This window comes from Scyliorhinus torazame, chromosome 24 (assembly GCF_047496885.1).
Source record: "Scyliorhinus torazame isolate Kashiwa2021f chromosome 24, sScyTor2.1, whole genome shotgun sequence".
NCBI classification, from domain to species: domain Eukaryota; kingdom Metazoa; phylum Chordata; class Chondrichthyes; order Carcharhiniformes; family Scyliorhinidae; genus Scyliorhinus; species Scyliorhinus torazame.
In genome coordinates, this window is record NC_092730.1 from 3908077 (window position 1) to 3924958 (window position 16882).

General features: G+C 46.9%; 1 protein-coding gene across 1 annotated transcript in view; it reads right to left on the reverse strand.

Annotated features, from left to right (window-relative positions):
* Nucleotides 1-16882, reverse strand: part of LOC140400181 (reticulon-3-like) — an 88895-nt gene that overhangs the window by 24035 nt on the left and 47978 nt on the right. The window contains exon 4 of the mRNA XM_072489648.1: nt 6223-6269. Within this exon, the coding sequence (XP_072345749.1) occupies nt 6223-6269 (47 nt within the window). The remainder of the gene's footprint in view (nt 1-6222; nt 6270-16882) is intronic.

Consider the following 16882-nt stretch of genomic DNA (forward strand, 5'->3'; position numbering starts at 1 on the left):
AAAGTGGCCGGATTGCGGTGGATCCTCTAGAGCAGCGGCCAGGAAGGCAGGCACAAAGCAAGATGGCGTCGGAAGGTGGCAGTTTAATATGGGGCCCTGACCAACAAGAGTTCCTGCGGCGTTGCGTGGAAGAACTTAAAAAGGAGATGAAGGAGGAGCTGTTGGCCCCGATATTACAGGCGATTGAAGGGCTAAAGGAGGAGCAAAAGACCCAGGAACAGGAGCGTCGGGTCGTGAAGGCAAAGGCTGCTGAGAATGAGGACAACATACAGGGCCTGGTGGTGAAGACAGAGATGCACGAGGCACAACACAAAAGGTGTGTGGAAAGGCTGGAGGTGCTGGAGAACAATGCGAGGAGGAAGAATTTAAGGATTCTTGGTCTTTCCGAAGGTGTAGAAGGGGCGGACGTCGGGGCATATGTGAGCACGATGCTGCACTCGTTAATGGGATCGGAGGCCCCGACGGGTCCGCTGGAGGTGGAGGGAGCCTATCGAGTTATGGCGCGAAGACCGAGGGCTGGAGAAATTCCTCGAGCCATAGTGGTGAGATTTCTCCGATATAAGGACAGAGAGATGGTCCTCAGATGGGCAAAGAAAACTCGGAGCAGTAGGTGGGAGAAGGCGGTGATCCGCATATATCAAGATTGGAGTGCGGAGGTGGCGAGAAGGAGGGTAAGCTTTAATCGGGCCAAGGCGGTGCTGCACAAACGGAAGATTAAATTTGGAATGCTGCAACCGGCAAGACTGTGGGTCACACATCAAGGGAAACACCACTACTTTGAAACGGCAGACGAGGCGTGGACATTTATTGCCGAGGAGAAACTGGAGTGAGCGGGCCAGAAAAAGAACGTTTGGGACAAAGTGGGGGGGTGAATATGTGGGATGAAGGGGGGGGAAAAGAGGGAAGAGATGACTTCCCAAGTTGTTAATCCTGCGACCCTGTAACTTTTCTCTCTCCCCCATGTCGTGGGGGAGGGGGGGAGGGAGGATGAGGAGCTGAGGGCGCCGGCCATTGGGGGCGGGGCCAAATGGGAAGCGCGGGCTTTGTTCCCGCGCTATGGTAATCATGGCGGGAACAGGGAAGCAGGAAGGAGGGGGCCTCGCACAGTGTGAGCCGAGGTCACGGGGGGAAGCCGAGGTCGGCCAGAGTTTGCTGACTTCTGGGAGCAACATGGGGGGTGCAATTACGCTAGTTTGGGATCTAGCGGGGGGGGGGGTGTTAACTGGGTTGCTGCTGCTGGGGAGAAGGGGGAGCTGGTATGGTGGGGGGGGGGGGGGGGGGTCGGGCGCTTGGGGGAGATACGGCTACGTGGGAACCGGGTGAGGAGCTGGATTGAAAAAGGAGATGGCTAGTCGTCAAGGGGGTGGGGGGGGGGGGGTAAAAGAGCCCCCCAACCCGGTTGATCACGTGGAATGTGAGAGGGCTGAACGGGCCTATTAAGAGGGCACTGGTACTCGCACACCTAAAGAAACTTAAGGCAGATGTGGTTATGCTGCAGGAGACGCATCTGAAGCTGATAGACCAGGTTAGGCTTTGCAAAGGATGGGTGGGGCAGGTGTTTCATTCGGGGCTAGACGCAAAAAACAGGGGGGTGGCTATACTAGTGGGGAAGCGGGTAATGTTTGAGGCAAAGACTGTAGTGGCGGATAGTGGGGGCAGATACGTGATGGTGAGTGGCAAATTGCAAGGGGAGGCGGTGGTATTAGTGAACGTGTATGCCCCGAACTGGGATGATGCCAACTTTATGAGGCGTATGTTAGGACGAATCCCGGACCTAGAAGTGGGGAAGTTGGTAATGGGTGGAGATTGTAATAGTGTGCTGGACCCAGGGCTGGACAGATCGAGGTCCAGGACCGGAAGGAGGCCGGCTGCAGCTAGGGTGCTTAAGGATTTTATGGTGCAGATGGGAGGAGTAGACCCCTGGAGATTTCGTAGACCTAGGAGTAAGGAGTTTTCGTTTTTCTCCTGTGTCCACAAAGTTTATTCACAAATAGATTTTTTTGTTTTGGGAAGGGCACTGATCCCAAAGGTGATGGGGACGGAGTACACGGCTATAGCTATTTCGGATCATGCTCCACATTGGGTGGACCTGGAGATAGGGGAAGAAAAACAACAGCGTCCACCCTGGAGAATGGACATGGGATTATTGGCGGATGAGGGGGTGTGTTTAAGGGTGAGGTATTGAAAGGTACTTGGAACTCAATGATAATGGGGAGGTCCAGGTGGGAGTGGTCTGGGAGGCGTTGAAGGCTGCGGTTAGAGGGGAGCTGATATCTATTAGGGCACATAAAGGAAAGCAGGAGGTTAGGGAAAGGGAGCAGTTGTTGAAAGAACTTCTGAGGGTGGACAGACAATATGCGGAGGCACCGGAGGAGGGACTGTACAGGGAAAGGCAAAGGCTACATGTAGAATTTGACTTGTTGACTACGGGTAATGCAGAGGCACAATGGAGGAAGGCACAGGGTGTACAGTACGAATACGGGGAGAAGGCGAGCAGGTTGCTGGCCCACCAACTAAGGAAAAGGGGAGCAGCGAGGGAGATAGGGGGGCGAGGGAGAGATGGAGCGGGGAGCAGAGAGAGTGAATGGAGTGTTCAAGGAATTTTACGAAAGATTATATGAAGCTCAGCCCCCGGAAGGGAAGGAGAGAATGATGTGCTTTCTGGATCAGCTGGAATTTCCTAAGGGAGAGGAGCAGGAGAGGGCGGGACTGGGAGCACAGATTGAGACGGAGGAAGTGGTGAAAGGGATTGGGAGCATGCAGGCGGGGAAGGCCCTGGGACCAGACGGATTCCCAGTTGAATTCTATAGGAAATATATGGACTTGCTGGCCCCGCTACTGATGAGAACCTTTAATGAGGCGAGGGAAGGGGGCAGCTTCCCTCCTAAAGAAGGAAAAAGACCCGCTGCAATGCGGGTCCTACAGGCCCATTTCCCTCCTGAATGTGGACGCTAAGATTCTGGCCAAGGTAATGGCAATGAGGATAGAGGATTGTGTCCCGGGGGTGGTTCATGAGGACCAAACTGGGTTTGTGAAGGGGAGGCAGCTGAATACAAATATACGGAGGCTGCTAGGGGAAATGATGATGCCCCCACCAGAGGGAGAAGCGGAGATAGTGGTGACGATGGATGCCGAGAAAGCATTTGATAGAGTGGAGTGGGATTATTTGTGGGAGGTGCTGAGGAGATTTGGTTTTGGGGATGGGTATATCGGATGGGTACAGTTGCTGTATAGGGCCCCGATGGCGAGCGTGGTCACGAATGGACGGGGGTCTGACTATTTTCGGCTCCATAGAGGGACGAGGCAGGGATGTCCTCTGTCCCCGTTATTGTTTGCACTGGCGATTGAGCCCCTGGCCATAGCATTGAGGGGTTCCAGGAAGTGGAGGGGAGTACTCGGGGGGAGAAAAACACCGGGAATCTCTGTATGCGGATGATTTGTTGCTATATGTGGCGGACCCGGCGGAGGGGATGCCAGAGATAATGCGGATACTTGGGGAGTTTGGGGATTTTTCAGGGTATAAACTGAACATGGGGAAAAGTGAGTTGTTTGTGGTGCATCCAGGGGAGCAGAGCAGAGAGATAGAGGATTTACCGTTGAGGAAGGTAACAAGGGACTTCCGGTACTTGGGGATCCAGATAGCCAAGAATTGGGGTACATTACACAGGCTTAATTTAACGCGGTTGGTGGAACAGATGGAGGAGGACTTTAAGAGATGGGACATGGTGTCCCTGTCATTGGCAGGGAGGGTGCAGGCGGTTAAGATGGTGGTCCTCCCGAGATTCCTTTTTGTGTTTCAGTGCCTCCCGGTGGTGGTCACGAAGGCTTTTTTCAAAAGAATTGAGAAGAGCATTATGAGTTTTGTGTGGGCCGGGAAGACCCCGAGAGTGAGGAAGGGATTCTTGCAGCGTAGTAGGGACAGGGGGGGGCTGGCACTACCGAGCCTAAGTGTGTACTACTGGGCCGCCAATGTTTCAATGGTGTGTAAGTGGATGGGAGAAGGGGAGGGAGCGGCGTGGAAGAGATTGGAGAGGACGTCCTGCAGGGGGACTAGCCTACAAGCAATGGTGACGGCACCGTTGCTGTTCTCACCAAAGAAATACACCACAAGCCCGGTGGTGGTGGCTACATTGAAAATTTGGGGGCAGTGGAGACGGCATAGGGGAAGGACGGGAGCTTCGGTGCGGTCCCCGATAAGAAACAATCATAGGTTCGTTCCGGGGAGAATGGATGGGGGATTTGGAACATGGCAAAGAGCTGGGGTAGTACAACTGAGAGATCTGTTTGTAGATGGGAAGTTCGCGAGTCTGGGAGCGCTGACGGAAAAATATGGGTTGCCCCAAGGGAATGCATTTCGGTACATGCAATTGAGGGCTTTTGCGAGGCAACAGGTGAGGGAATTCCCGCAGCTCCCGACGCATGAGGTGCAGGATAGAGTGATCTCAGAGACATGGGTGGGGGATGGTAGGGTGTCGGACATATACAGGGAAATGAGGGACGAGGGGGAGATCATGGTAGATGAGCTGAAAGGGAAATGGGAAGAAGAACTGGGGGAGGAGATTGAGGAGGGGCTGTGGGCTGATGCCCTACGTAGGGTAAACTCATCGTCCTCGTGTGCCAGGCTAAGCCTGATACAATTCAAGGTTCTACACAGGGCGCATATGACTGGAGCACGGCTCAGTAAATTTTTCGGGGTAGAGGATAGGTGTGCGAGGTGCTCGAGAAGCCCAGCGAATCACACCCACATGTTCTGGTTATGCCCGGCACTACAGGGGTTCTGGGTGGGGGTGGCAAAGGTGCTTTCGAAGGTGGTGGGGGTCCGGGTCGAACCAAGCTGGGGGTTGGCTATATTCGGGGTTGCAGAAGAGCCGGGAGTGCAGGAGGCGAGAGAGGCTGACGTGTTGGCCTTTGCGTCCCTAGTAGCCCGGCGCTGGATATTGTTAATGTGGAAGGAAGCCAAACCCCCGGGCGTGGAGACCTGGATAAACGACATGGCAGGGTTTATAAAGTTAGAACGGAATAAGTTCGTGTTAAGGGGTTCGGCTCAGGGATTCACCAGGCGGTGGCAACCGTTCATTAACTACCTCGCAGAAAGATAGAGGGAATGGAAAAGAAGTAGACAACAGCAGCAACCCAGGGGGGAGGAATCAGACGGACTCTCAGGGATGTCATTGTATATGTATAATATGTATAGGTATTTGTTATAGGTAATTGTATATTGGATTGTATTTTTGGAGAGTATTTATTTTTGACAAGGCAGTTGCCATTCAGTTTTGTTTTTGTTTATATATTATTTATTTGTTTAAAACTGGCCACTGTTATTTATATTACTTTATTGTTGTGTAAAAGAAACACTACGTACTGTTATGTTTGGCCAAAAAATCTTGAATAAAATATATTTTAAAAAAATAAATAAACCCGGATCGCAGACTCTCCCAGACACCCAGGAACATTCCTGGGAATAAACACGGATCACAGACTCTCCCAGACACTCGGGAACATTCCTGGTAATAAACCCGGATCCCAGACTCTCCCAGACACTCGGGAACATTCCTGGGAATAAACCCGGATCACAGACACTCGGGAACATTCCTGGTAATAAACCCGGATCACAGACTCTCCCAGACACTCGGGAACATTCCTGGGAATAAACCCGGATCACAGACTCTCCCAGACACTCGGGAACATTCCTGGGAATAAACCCGGATCACAGACTCTCCCAGACACTCGGGAACATTCCTGGTAATAAACCCGGATCACAGACTCTCCCAGACACTCGGGAACATTCCTGGGAATAAACCCGGATCACAGACTCTCCCAGACACTCGGGAACATTCCTGGTAATAAACCCGGATCAGAGACTCTCCCAGACACCCGGGAACATTCTTGGGAATAAACCCGGATCAGAGACACTCCCAGACACTCGGGAACATTCCTGGTAATAAACCCGGATCACAGACTCTCCCAGACACTCGGGAACATTCCTGGGAATAAACCCGGATCAGAGACACTCCCAGACACTCGGGAACATTCCTTGGAATAAACCCGGATCACAGACTCTCCCAGACACTCGGGAACATTCCTGGGAATAAACCCGGATCAGAGACACTCCCAGACACTCGGGAACATTCCTGGGAATAAACCCGGATCACAGACTCTCCCAGACACTCGGGAACATTCCTGAGAATACATCACAGACTTTCCCAGAGCATCCTCACCTACCCGGTAAGTGTCGTAGACGATTGGAAGGCTGAAGGATAACAGGACAGCTGGAAGTGGGAGAGGGAAGGCAGAGTCAGTGCAAGCTGTACAGAGAGTGACCACATCCCCGCTGCCCATCTTCACACTCCCCATCAGCGAGAGGCTGAGCAACAATCTCCCCCAATCCCGATCCCGCAGATGGAGAATTGTTCGAACAGCCCGAGCGCACGGTGAAAAGTCCGATCCCAACCTCAATCACACATTAATTCCTCAGTTACCACCACCCAATCCCAAATTAATTCCTCAGTTACCTCCACCCAATCCCAAATTAATTCCTCAGTTACCTCCACCCAATCCCAAATTAATTCCTGTCACATCCACCCAATGACAAATTAATTCCTCAGTTACGTCCACCCAATCCCAAACTAATTCCTCAATTACCTCCACCCAATCCCAGATTAATTCCTCAGTCACATCCACCCAATCCCAAACTAATTCCTCAGTCACGTCCACCCAATCCCAAACTAATTCCACAGTCACGTCCACCCAATCCCAAATTAATTCCTCAGTTACCCCCACCCAATCCCAAATTAATTCCTCAGTCACCTCTACTCAATCCCAAACTAATTCCACAGTCACGTCCACCCAATCACAAATAAATTCCTCAGTTACCACCACCCAATCCCAAATTAATTCCTGTCACGTCCACCCAATCCCAAATAAATTCCTCAGTTACCTCCACCCAATCCCAAATTATTTCCTGTCATGTCCACACAATCCCAAATTAATTCCTCAGTTACCTCCACCCAATCCCAAATTAATTCCTCAGTCACCTCCACCCAATCCCAAATAAATTCCTCAGTTACCTCCACCCAATCCCAAATTAAGTCCTGTCACGTCCACCCAATCCAAAATTAATTCCTCAGTCACCTCCACCCAATCCCAAATAAATTCCTCAGTCACCTCCACCCAATCCCAAATTAATTCCTCAATTACCTCCACCCAATCCCAAATTAATTCCTCAGTCATCTCCACCCAATCCCAAATTAATTCCTCAGTCAACTCCACCCAATCCCAAATTAATTCCTCAGTCACCTCCACCCAATCCCAAATTAATTCCTCAGTCATGTCCACCCATTCCCAAATTAATTCCTCAGTCACCTCCACCCAATCCCAAATTTATTCCTCAGTTACCTCCACCCAATCCCAAATTAATTCCTGCCACGTCCACCCAATCCCAAATTAATTCCTCAGTCATGTCCACCCAATCCCAAATTAATTCCTCAGTTACCTCCACCCAATCCCAAATTAATTCCTGTCATGTCCACCCAATCACAAATTAATTCCTCAGTTACCTCCACCCAATCCCAAATTAATTCCCCAGTCACCTCCACCCAATCCCAAATTAATTCCTCAGTTACCTCTACCCAATCCCAAATTAATTCCTCAGTTACCTCCACCCAACCCCAAATTAATTCCTCAGTCACCTCCACCCAATACCAAACTAATTCCTCAGTTACCTCCACCCAATCCCAAATTAATTCCTCAGTTACCTTCACCCAATCCCAAATTAATTCCTGCCACGTCTACCCAATCCCAAATTAATTCCTCAGTCATGTCGACCCAATCCCAAATTAATTCCTCAGTCACCTCCACCCAATCCCAAACTAATTCCTGTTACCTCCACCCAATCCCAAATAAATTCCTAATTTACCTCCACCCATTCCCAAATTAATTACTCAGTTACCTCCACCCAATCCCAAATTAATTCCTGTCACGTCCACCCAATCCCAAATTAATTCCTCAGTCACGTCCACCCAATCCCAAATTAATTCTTCAGTTACCTCCACCCAATCCCAAATTAATTCCTCAGTCACGTCCACCCAATCCCAAATTAATTCTTCAGTCACCACCACCCAATCCCAAATTAATTCCTGCCACGTCCACCCAATCCCAAATTAATTCCTCAGTCATGTCCACCCAATCCCAAATTAATTCCTCAGCTACCTGCACCCAATCCCAAATTAATTCCGGTCATGTCCACCCAATCCCAAATTAATTCCTCAGTTACCTCCACCCAATCCCAAATTAATTCCTCAGTCACCTCCACCCAATCCCAAATTAATTCCTCAGTTACCTCCACCCATTCCCAAATTAATTCCTCTGTCACCTCTACCCAATCCCAAATTAATTCCTCAGTTACCTCCACCCAACCCCAAATTAATTCCTCAGTCACCTCCACCCAATACCAAACTAATTCCTCAGTTACCTCCACCCAATCCCAAATAAATTCCTCAGTTACCTCCACAAAATCCCAAATTAATTCCTGTAACGTCCACCCAATCCCAAATTAATTCCTTAGTCACCTCTATCCAATCCCAAATTAATTCCTCAGTCACGTCCACCCAATCCCAAATCAATTCCTCAGTCACCTCCACCCAATCCCAAATTAATTCCTCAGTGACATCCACCCAATCCCAAATTAATTCCTCAGTCACGTCCACCCAATCACAAATTAATTCCTCAGTTACCTCCACCCAATCCCAAATTAATTCCTCAGTCACGTCCACCGAATCCCAAATTAATTCTTCAGTTACCTCCACCCAATCCCAAATTAATTCCTGTCATGTCCACCCAATCCCAAATTAATTCCTCAGTTACCTCCACACAATCCCAAATTATTTCCTGTCACCTCCACCCAATCCCAAATTAATTCCTGCCACGTCCACCCAATACCAAATTAATTCCTCAGTCATGTCCACCAAATCCCAAATTAATTCCTCAGTTACCTCCACCCAATCCCAAATTAATTCCTCAGTCACCTCCACCCAATCTCAAACTAATTCCTCAGTTACCTCCACCCAATCCCAAATTAATTCCTCAGTTACCTCCAACCAATCCCAATTTTATTCCTCAGTCACATCCATCAATCCCAAATTAATTCCTGTCACGTCCACCCAATCCCAAATTAATTCCTCAGTCACGTCCACCCAATCCCAAATTAATTCTTCAGTTACCTCCACACAATCCCAAATTAATTCCTCAGTCACGTCAACCCAATCCCAAATTAAATCCTGTCACGTCCACCCAATCCCAAATTAATTCCTCAGTCACCTCGACCCAATCCCAAATAAATTCCTCAGTCACCTCCACCCAATCCCAAATTAATTCCTGTCACGTCCACCCAATCACAAATTAATTCCTTAGTCACCTCCACCCAATCCCAAATTAATTCCTCAGTCATGTCCACCCAATCCCAAATTAATTCCTCAGTCACGTCCACCCAATCCCAAATTAATTCCTCAGTTACCTCCACCTATTCCCAAATTAATTCCTCAATTACCTCCACCCAATCCCAAATTAATTCCTCAGTCATGTCCACCCAATCCCAAATTAATTGCTCAGTCACGTCCACCCAATCCCAAATTAATTCCTCAGTCACCTCTACTCAATCCCAAATTAATTCCTCAGTCATCTCCGCCCAATCCCAAATTAATTCCTCAGTCAACTCCACCCAATCCCAAATTAATTCCTCAGTCACGTCCACCCAATCCCAAATTAATTCCTCAGTCACGTCCACCCAATCCCAAATTAATTCCTCAGTCACGTCCACCCATTCCCAAATTAATTCCCCAGTCACGTCCACCCAATCCCAAATTAATTCCCCAGTCACCTCCATCCAATCCCAAATTAATTCCTCAGTGACATCCACCCAATCCCAAATTAATTCCTCAGTGACGTCCACCCAATCCCAAATTAATTCCTCAGTTACCTCCACCCAATCCCAAATTAATTCCTCAGTCATGTCCACCCTTTCCCAAATTAATTCCTCAGTCACGTCCACCCAATCCCAAATTAATTCCTCAGTCACCTCCACCCAATCCCAAATTTATTCCTCAGTTACCTCCACCCAATCCCAAATTAATTCCTGCCACTTCCACCCAATCCCAAATTAATTCCTCAGTCATGTCCACCCAATCCCTAATTAATTCCTCAGTTACCTCCACCCAATCCCAAATTAATTCCTGTCATGTCCACCCAATCCCAAATTAATTCCTCAGTTACCTTCACCCAATCCCAAATTAATTCCCCAGTCACCTCCACCCAATCCCAAATTAATTCCTCAGTTACCTCCACCCAATCCCAAATTAATTCCTCAGTCACGTCCACCGAATCCCAAATTAATTCTTCAGTTACCTCCACCCAATCCCAAATTAATTCCTGTCATGTCCACCCAATCCCAAATTAATTCCTCAGTTACCTCCACACAATCCCAAATTATTTCCTGTCACCTCCACCCAATCCCAAATTAATTCCTGCCACGTCCACCCAATACCAAATTAATTCCTCAGTCATGTCCACCAAATCCCAAATTAATTCCTCAGTTACCTCCACCCAATCCCAAATTAATTCCTCAGTCACCTCCACCCAATCCCAAACTAATTCCTCAGTTACCTCCACCCAATCCCAAATTAATTCCTCAGTTACCTCCAACCAATCCCAATTTTATTCCTCAGTCACATCCATCAATCCCAAATTAATTCCTGTCACGTCCACCCAATCCCAAATTAATTCCTCAGTCACCTCCACACAATCCCAAATTAATTCCTCAGTCACGTCAACCCAATCCCAAATTAAATCCTGTCACGTCCACCCAATCCCAAATTAATTCCTCAGTCACCTCGACCCAATCCCAAATAAATTCCTCAGTCACCTCCACCCAATCCCAAATTAATTCCTGTCACGTCCACCCAATCACAAATTAATTCCTTAGTCACCTCCACCCAATCCCAAATTAATTCCTCAGTCATGTCCACCCAATCCCAAATTAATTCCTCAGTCACGTCCACCCAATCCCAAATTAATTCCTCAGTTACCTCCACCTATTCCCAAATTAATTCCTCAATTACCTCCACCCAATCCCAAATTAATTCCTCAGTCATGTCCACCCAATCCCAAATTAATTGCTCAGTCACGTCCACCCAATCCCAAATTAATTCCTCAGTCACCTCTACTCAATCCCAAATTAATTCCTCAGTCATCTCCGCCCAATCCCAAATTAATTCCTCAGTCAACTCCACCCAATCCCAAATTAATTCCTCAGTCACGTCCACCCAACCCCAAATTAATTCCTCAGTCACGTCCACCCAATCCCAAATTAATTCCTCAGTCACGTCCACCCATTCCCAAATTAATTCCCCAGTCACGTCCACCCAATCCCAAATTAATTCCCCAGTCACCTCCATCCAATCCCAAATTAATTCCTCAGTGACATCCACCCAATCCCAAATTAATTCCTCAGTGACGTCCACCCAATCCCAAATTAATTCCTCAGTTACCTCCACCCAATCCCAAATTAATTCCTCAGTCATGTCCACCCTTTCCCAAATTAATTCCTCAGTCACGTCCACCCAATCCCAAATTAATTCCTCAGTCACCTCCACCCAATCCCAAATTTATTCCTCAGTTACCTCCACCCAATCCCAAATTAATTCCTGCCACTTCCACCCAATCCCAAATTAATTCCTCAGTCATGTCCACCCAATCCCTAATTAATTCCTCAGTTATCTCCACCCAATCCCAAATTAATTCCTGTCATGTCCACCCAATCCCAAATTAATTCCTCAGTTACCTTCACCCAATCCCAAATTAATTCCCCAGTCACCTCCACCCAATCCCAAATTAATTCCTCAGTTACCTCCACCCATTCCCAAATTAATTCCTCAGTCACCTCTACCCAATCCCAAATTAACTCCTCAGTTACCTCCACCCAACCCCAAATTAATTCCTCAGTCACCTCCACCCAATACCAAACTAATTCCTCAGTTACCTCCACACAATCCCAAATTAATTCCTCATTTACCTCCACCCATTCCCAAATTAATTACTCAGTTACCTCCACGCAATCCCAAATTAATTCCTCAGTAACGTCCACCCAATCCCAAATTAATTCCTGTCACGTCCACCCAATCCCAAATTAATTCCTCAGTCACGTCCACCCAATCCCAAATTAATTCTTCAGTTACCTCCACCCAATCCCAAATTAATTCCTGAGTCACGTCCACCCAATCCCAAATTAATTCCTCAGTCACTTCTACCCAATCCCAAATTAATTCCTCAGTTACCACCACCCAATCCCAAATTAATTCCTGTCACGTCCACCCAATCCCAAATTAATTCCTCAGTCACCTCTATCCAATCCCAAATTAATTCCTCAGTCACGTCCACACAATCCCAAATTAATTCCTCAGTCACCTCCACCCAATCCCAAATTAATTCCTCAGTGACATCCACCCAATCCCAAATTAATTCCTCAGTCACGTCCACCCAATCACAAATTAATTCCTCAGTTACCTCCACCCAATCCCAAATTAATTCCTCAGTCACGTCCACCCATTCACAAATTAATTCCTCAGTCACGTCCACCCAATCCCAAATTAATTCTTCAGTTACCTCCACCCAATCCCAAATTAATTCCTGTCACGTCCACCCAATCCCAAATTAATTCCTCAGTCACCTCCACCCAATCCCAAATTAATTCCTCAGTCACCTCCACCCAATCCCAAATTAATTCCTGCCACGTCCACCCAATCCCAAATTAATTCCTCAGTCATGTCCACCCAATCCCAAATTAATTCCTCAGTTACCTGCACCCAATCCCAAATTATTTCCTGTCATGTCCACCCAATCCCAAATTAATTCCTTAGTTACCTCCACCCAATCCCAAATTAATTCCTCAGCCACCTCCACCCAATCCCAAACTAATTCCTCAGTTACCTCCACCCAATCCCAAATTAATTCCTCTGTTACCTCCAACCAATCCCAATTTTATTCCTCAGTCACATCCACCAATCCCAAATTAATTCCTGTCACATCCACCCAATCCCAAACTTATTCCTCAATTACCTCCACCCAATCCCAGATTAATTCCTCAGTCACATCCACCCAATACCAAACTAATTCCTCAGTCACGTCCACCCAATCCCAAATTAATTCCACAGTCACGTCCACCCAATCACAAATTAATTCCTCAGTTACCCCCACCCAATCCCAAATTAATTCCTGTCACGTCCACCCAATCCCAAATAAATTCCTCAGTTACCTCCGCCCAATCCCAAATTATTTCCTGTCATGTCCACCCAATCCCAAATTAATTCCTGTCACGTCCACCCAATCCAAAATTAATTCCTCAGTCACGTCCACCCAATCCCAAATAAATTCCTCAGTCAACTCCACCCAATCCCAAATTAATTCCTGTCACGTCCACCCAATCACAAATTAATTCCTCAGTCACCTCCACCCAATCCCAAATTAATTCCTCAGTCATGTCCACCCAATCCCAAATTAATTCCTCAGTCACGTCCACCCAATCCCAAATTAATTCCTCAGTTACCTCCACCCAATCCCAAATTAATTTCTCAGTAACCTCCACCTATTCCCAAATTAATTCCTCAATTACCTCCACCCAATCCCAAATTAATTCCTCAGTCATGTCCACCCAATCCCAAATTAATTCCTCAGTCACGTCCACCCAATCCCAAATTAATTCCTCAGTGACGTCCAACCAATCCCAAATTAATTCCTCAGTCACGTCCACCCATTCCCAAATTAATTCCCCAGTCACGTCCAACCAATCCCAAATTAATTCCTCAGTCACCTCCACTCAATCCCAAATTAATTCCTCAGTGACATCCACCCAATCCCAAATTAATTCCTCAGTGACGTCCACCCAATCCCAACTTAATTCCTAAGTTACCTCCACCCAATCCCAAATTAATTACTCAGTTACCTCCACGCAATCCCAAATTAATTCCTCAGTCACGTCCACCCAATCCCAAATTAATTCCTCAGTCACGTCCACCCAATCCCAAATTAATTCCTCAGTCACGTCCACCCAATCCCAAATTAATTCTTCAGTTACCTCCACCCAATCCCAAATTAATTCCTCAGTCACGTCCACCCAATCCCAAATTAATTCCTCAGTCACCTCTACCCAATCCCAAATTAATTCCTCAGTTACCTCCACCCAATCCCAAATTAAATCCTGTCACGTCCACCCAATCCCAAATTAATTCCTCAGTCACCTCCACCCAATCCCAAATTAATTCCTCAGTTACCGCCACCCAATCCCAAATTAATTCCTGCCACGTCTACCCAATCCCAAATTAATTCCTCAGTCATGTCGACCCAATCCCAAATTAATTCCTCAGTCACCTCCACCCAATCCCAAACTAATTCCTGTTACCTCCACCCAATCCCAAATAAATTGCTCATTTACCTCCACCCATTCCCAAATTAATTACTCAGTTACCTCCACCCAACCCCAAATTAATTCCTGTCACGTCCACCCAATCCCAAATTAATTCCTCAGTCACGTCCACCCAATCCCAAATTAATTCTTCAGTTACCTCCACCCAATCCCAAATTAATTCCTGAGTCACGTCCACCCAATCCCAAATTAATTCCTCAGTCACCTCCACCCAATCCCACATTTATTCCTCAGTTACCTCCACCCAATCCCAAATTAATTCCTGCCACGCCCACCCAATCCCAAATTAATTCCTCAGTCGTGTCCACCCAATCCCAAATTAATTCCTCAGTTACCTCCACCCAATCCCAAATTAATTCCTGTCATGTCCACCCAATCCCAAATTAATTCCTCAGTTACCTCCACCCAATCCCAAATTAATTCCTCAGTCACCTCCACCCAATCCCAAATTAATTCCTCAGTTACCTCCACCCATTCCCAAATTAATTCCTCTGTCACCTCTACCCAATCCCAAATTAATTCCTCAGTTACCTCCACCCAACCCCAAATTAATTCCTCAGTCACCTCCACCCAATACCAAACTAATTCCTCAATTACCTCCACCCAATCCCAAATTAATTCCTCATTTACCTCCACCCATTCCCAAATTAATTTTTCAGTTACCGCCACGCAATCCCAAATTAATTCCTCAGTCACGTCCACCAAATCCCAAATTAATTCCTGTCACGTCCACCCAATCCCAAATTAATTCCTCAGTCACGTCCATCCAATCCCAAATTAATTCTTCAGTTACCTCCACCCAATCCCAAATTAATTCCTCAGTCACGTCCACCCAATCCCAAATTAATTCCTCAGTCACCTCTACCCAATCCCAAATTAATTCCTCAGTTACCTCCACAAAATCCCAAATTAATTCCTGTCACGTCCACCCAATCCCAAATTAATTCCTTAGTCACCTCTATCCAATCCCAAATTAATTCCTCAGTCACGTCCACCCAATCCCAAATTAATTCCTCAGTCACCTCCAACCAATCCCAAATTAATTCCTCAGTCACGTCCACCCAATCACAAATTAATTCCTCAGTCACCTCCACCCAATCCCAAATTAATTCCTCAGTTACCTCTACCCAATCCCAAATTAATTCCTCAGTCACGTCCACCCATTCACAAATTAATTCCTCAGTCACGTCCACCGAATCCCAAATTAATTCTTCAGTTACCTCCACCCAATCCCAAATTAATTCCTGCCACGTCCACCCAATACCAAATTAATTCCTCAGTCATGTCCACCCAATCCCAAATTAATTCCTCAGTTACCTCCACCCAATCCCAAATTAATTCCTCAGTCACCTCCACCCAATCCCAAATTAATTCCTGTTACCTCCAACCAATCCCAATTTTATTCCTCAGTCACATCCACCAATCCCAAATTAATTCCTGTCACGTCCACCCAATCCCAAATTAATTCCTCAGTCACGTCCACCCAATCCCAAATTAATTCTTCAGTTACCTCCACACAATCCCAAATTAATTCCTCAGTCACGTCAACCCAATCCCAAATTAATTCCTGTCACGTCCACCCAATCCCAAATTAATTCCTCAGTCACCTCTACCCAATCCCAAATAAATTCCTCAGTCACCTCCACCCAATCCCAAATTAATTCCTGTCACATCCACCCAACCCCAAACTAATTCCTCAGTCACGTCCACCCAATCCCAAATTAATTCCACAGTCACGTCCACCCAATCCCAAATTAATTCCTCAGTTACCCCCACCCAATCCCAAATTAATTCCTGTCACGTCCACCCAATCCCAAATAAATTCCTCAGTTACCTCCACCCAATCCCAAATTATTTCCTGTCATGTCCACCCAATCCCAAATTAATTCCTGTCACGTCCACCCAATCCAAAATTAATTCCTCAGTCACCTCCACCCAATCCCAAATAAATTCCTCAGTCACCTCCACCCAATCCCAAATTAATTCCTGTCACGTCCACCCAATCACAAATTAATTCCTCAGTCACCTCCACCCAATCCCAAATTAATTCCTCAGTCACGTCCAACCAATCCCAAATTAATTCCTCAGTCACCTCCACTCAATCCCAAATTAATTCCTCAGTGACATCCACCCAATCCCAAATTAATTCCTCAGTGACGTCCACCCAATCCCAACTTAATTCCTCAGTTACCTCCACCCAATCCCAAATTAATTACTCAGTTACCTCCACGCAATCCCAAATTAATTCCTCAGTCACGTCCACCCAATCCCAAATTAATTCCTCAGTCACGTCCACCCAATCCCAAATTAATTCCTCAGTCACGTCCACCCAATCCCAAATTAATTCTTCAGTTACCTCCACCCAATCCCAAATTAATTCCTCAGTCACGTCCACCCAATCCCAAATTAATT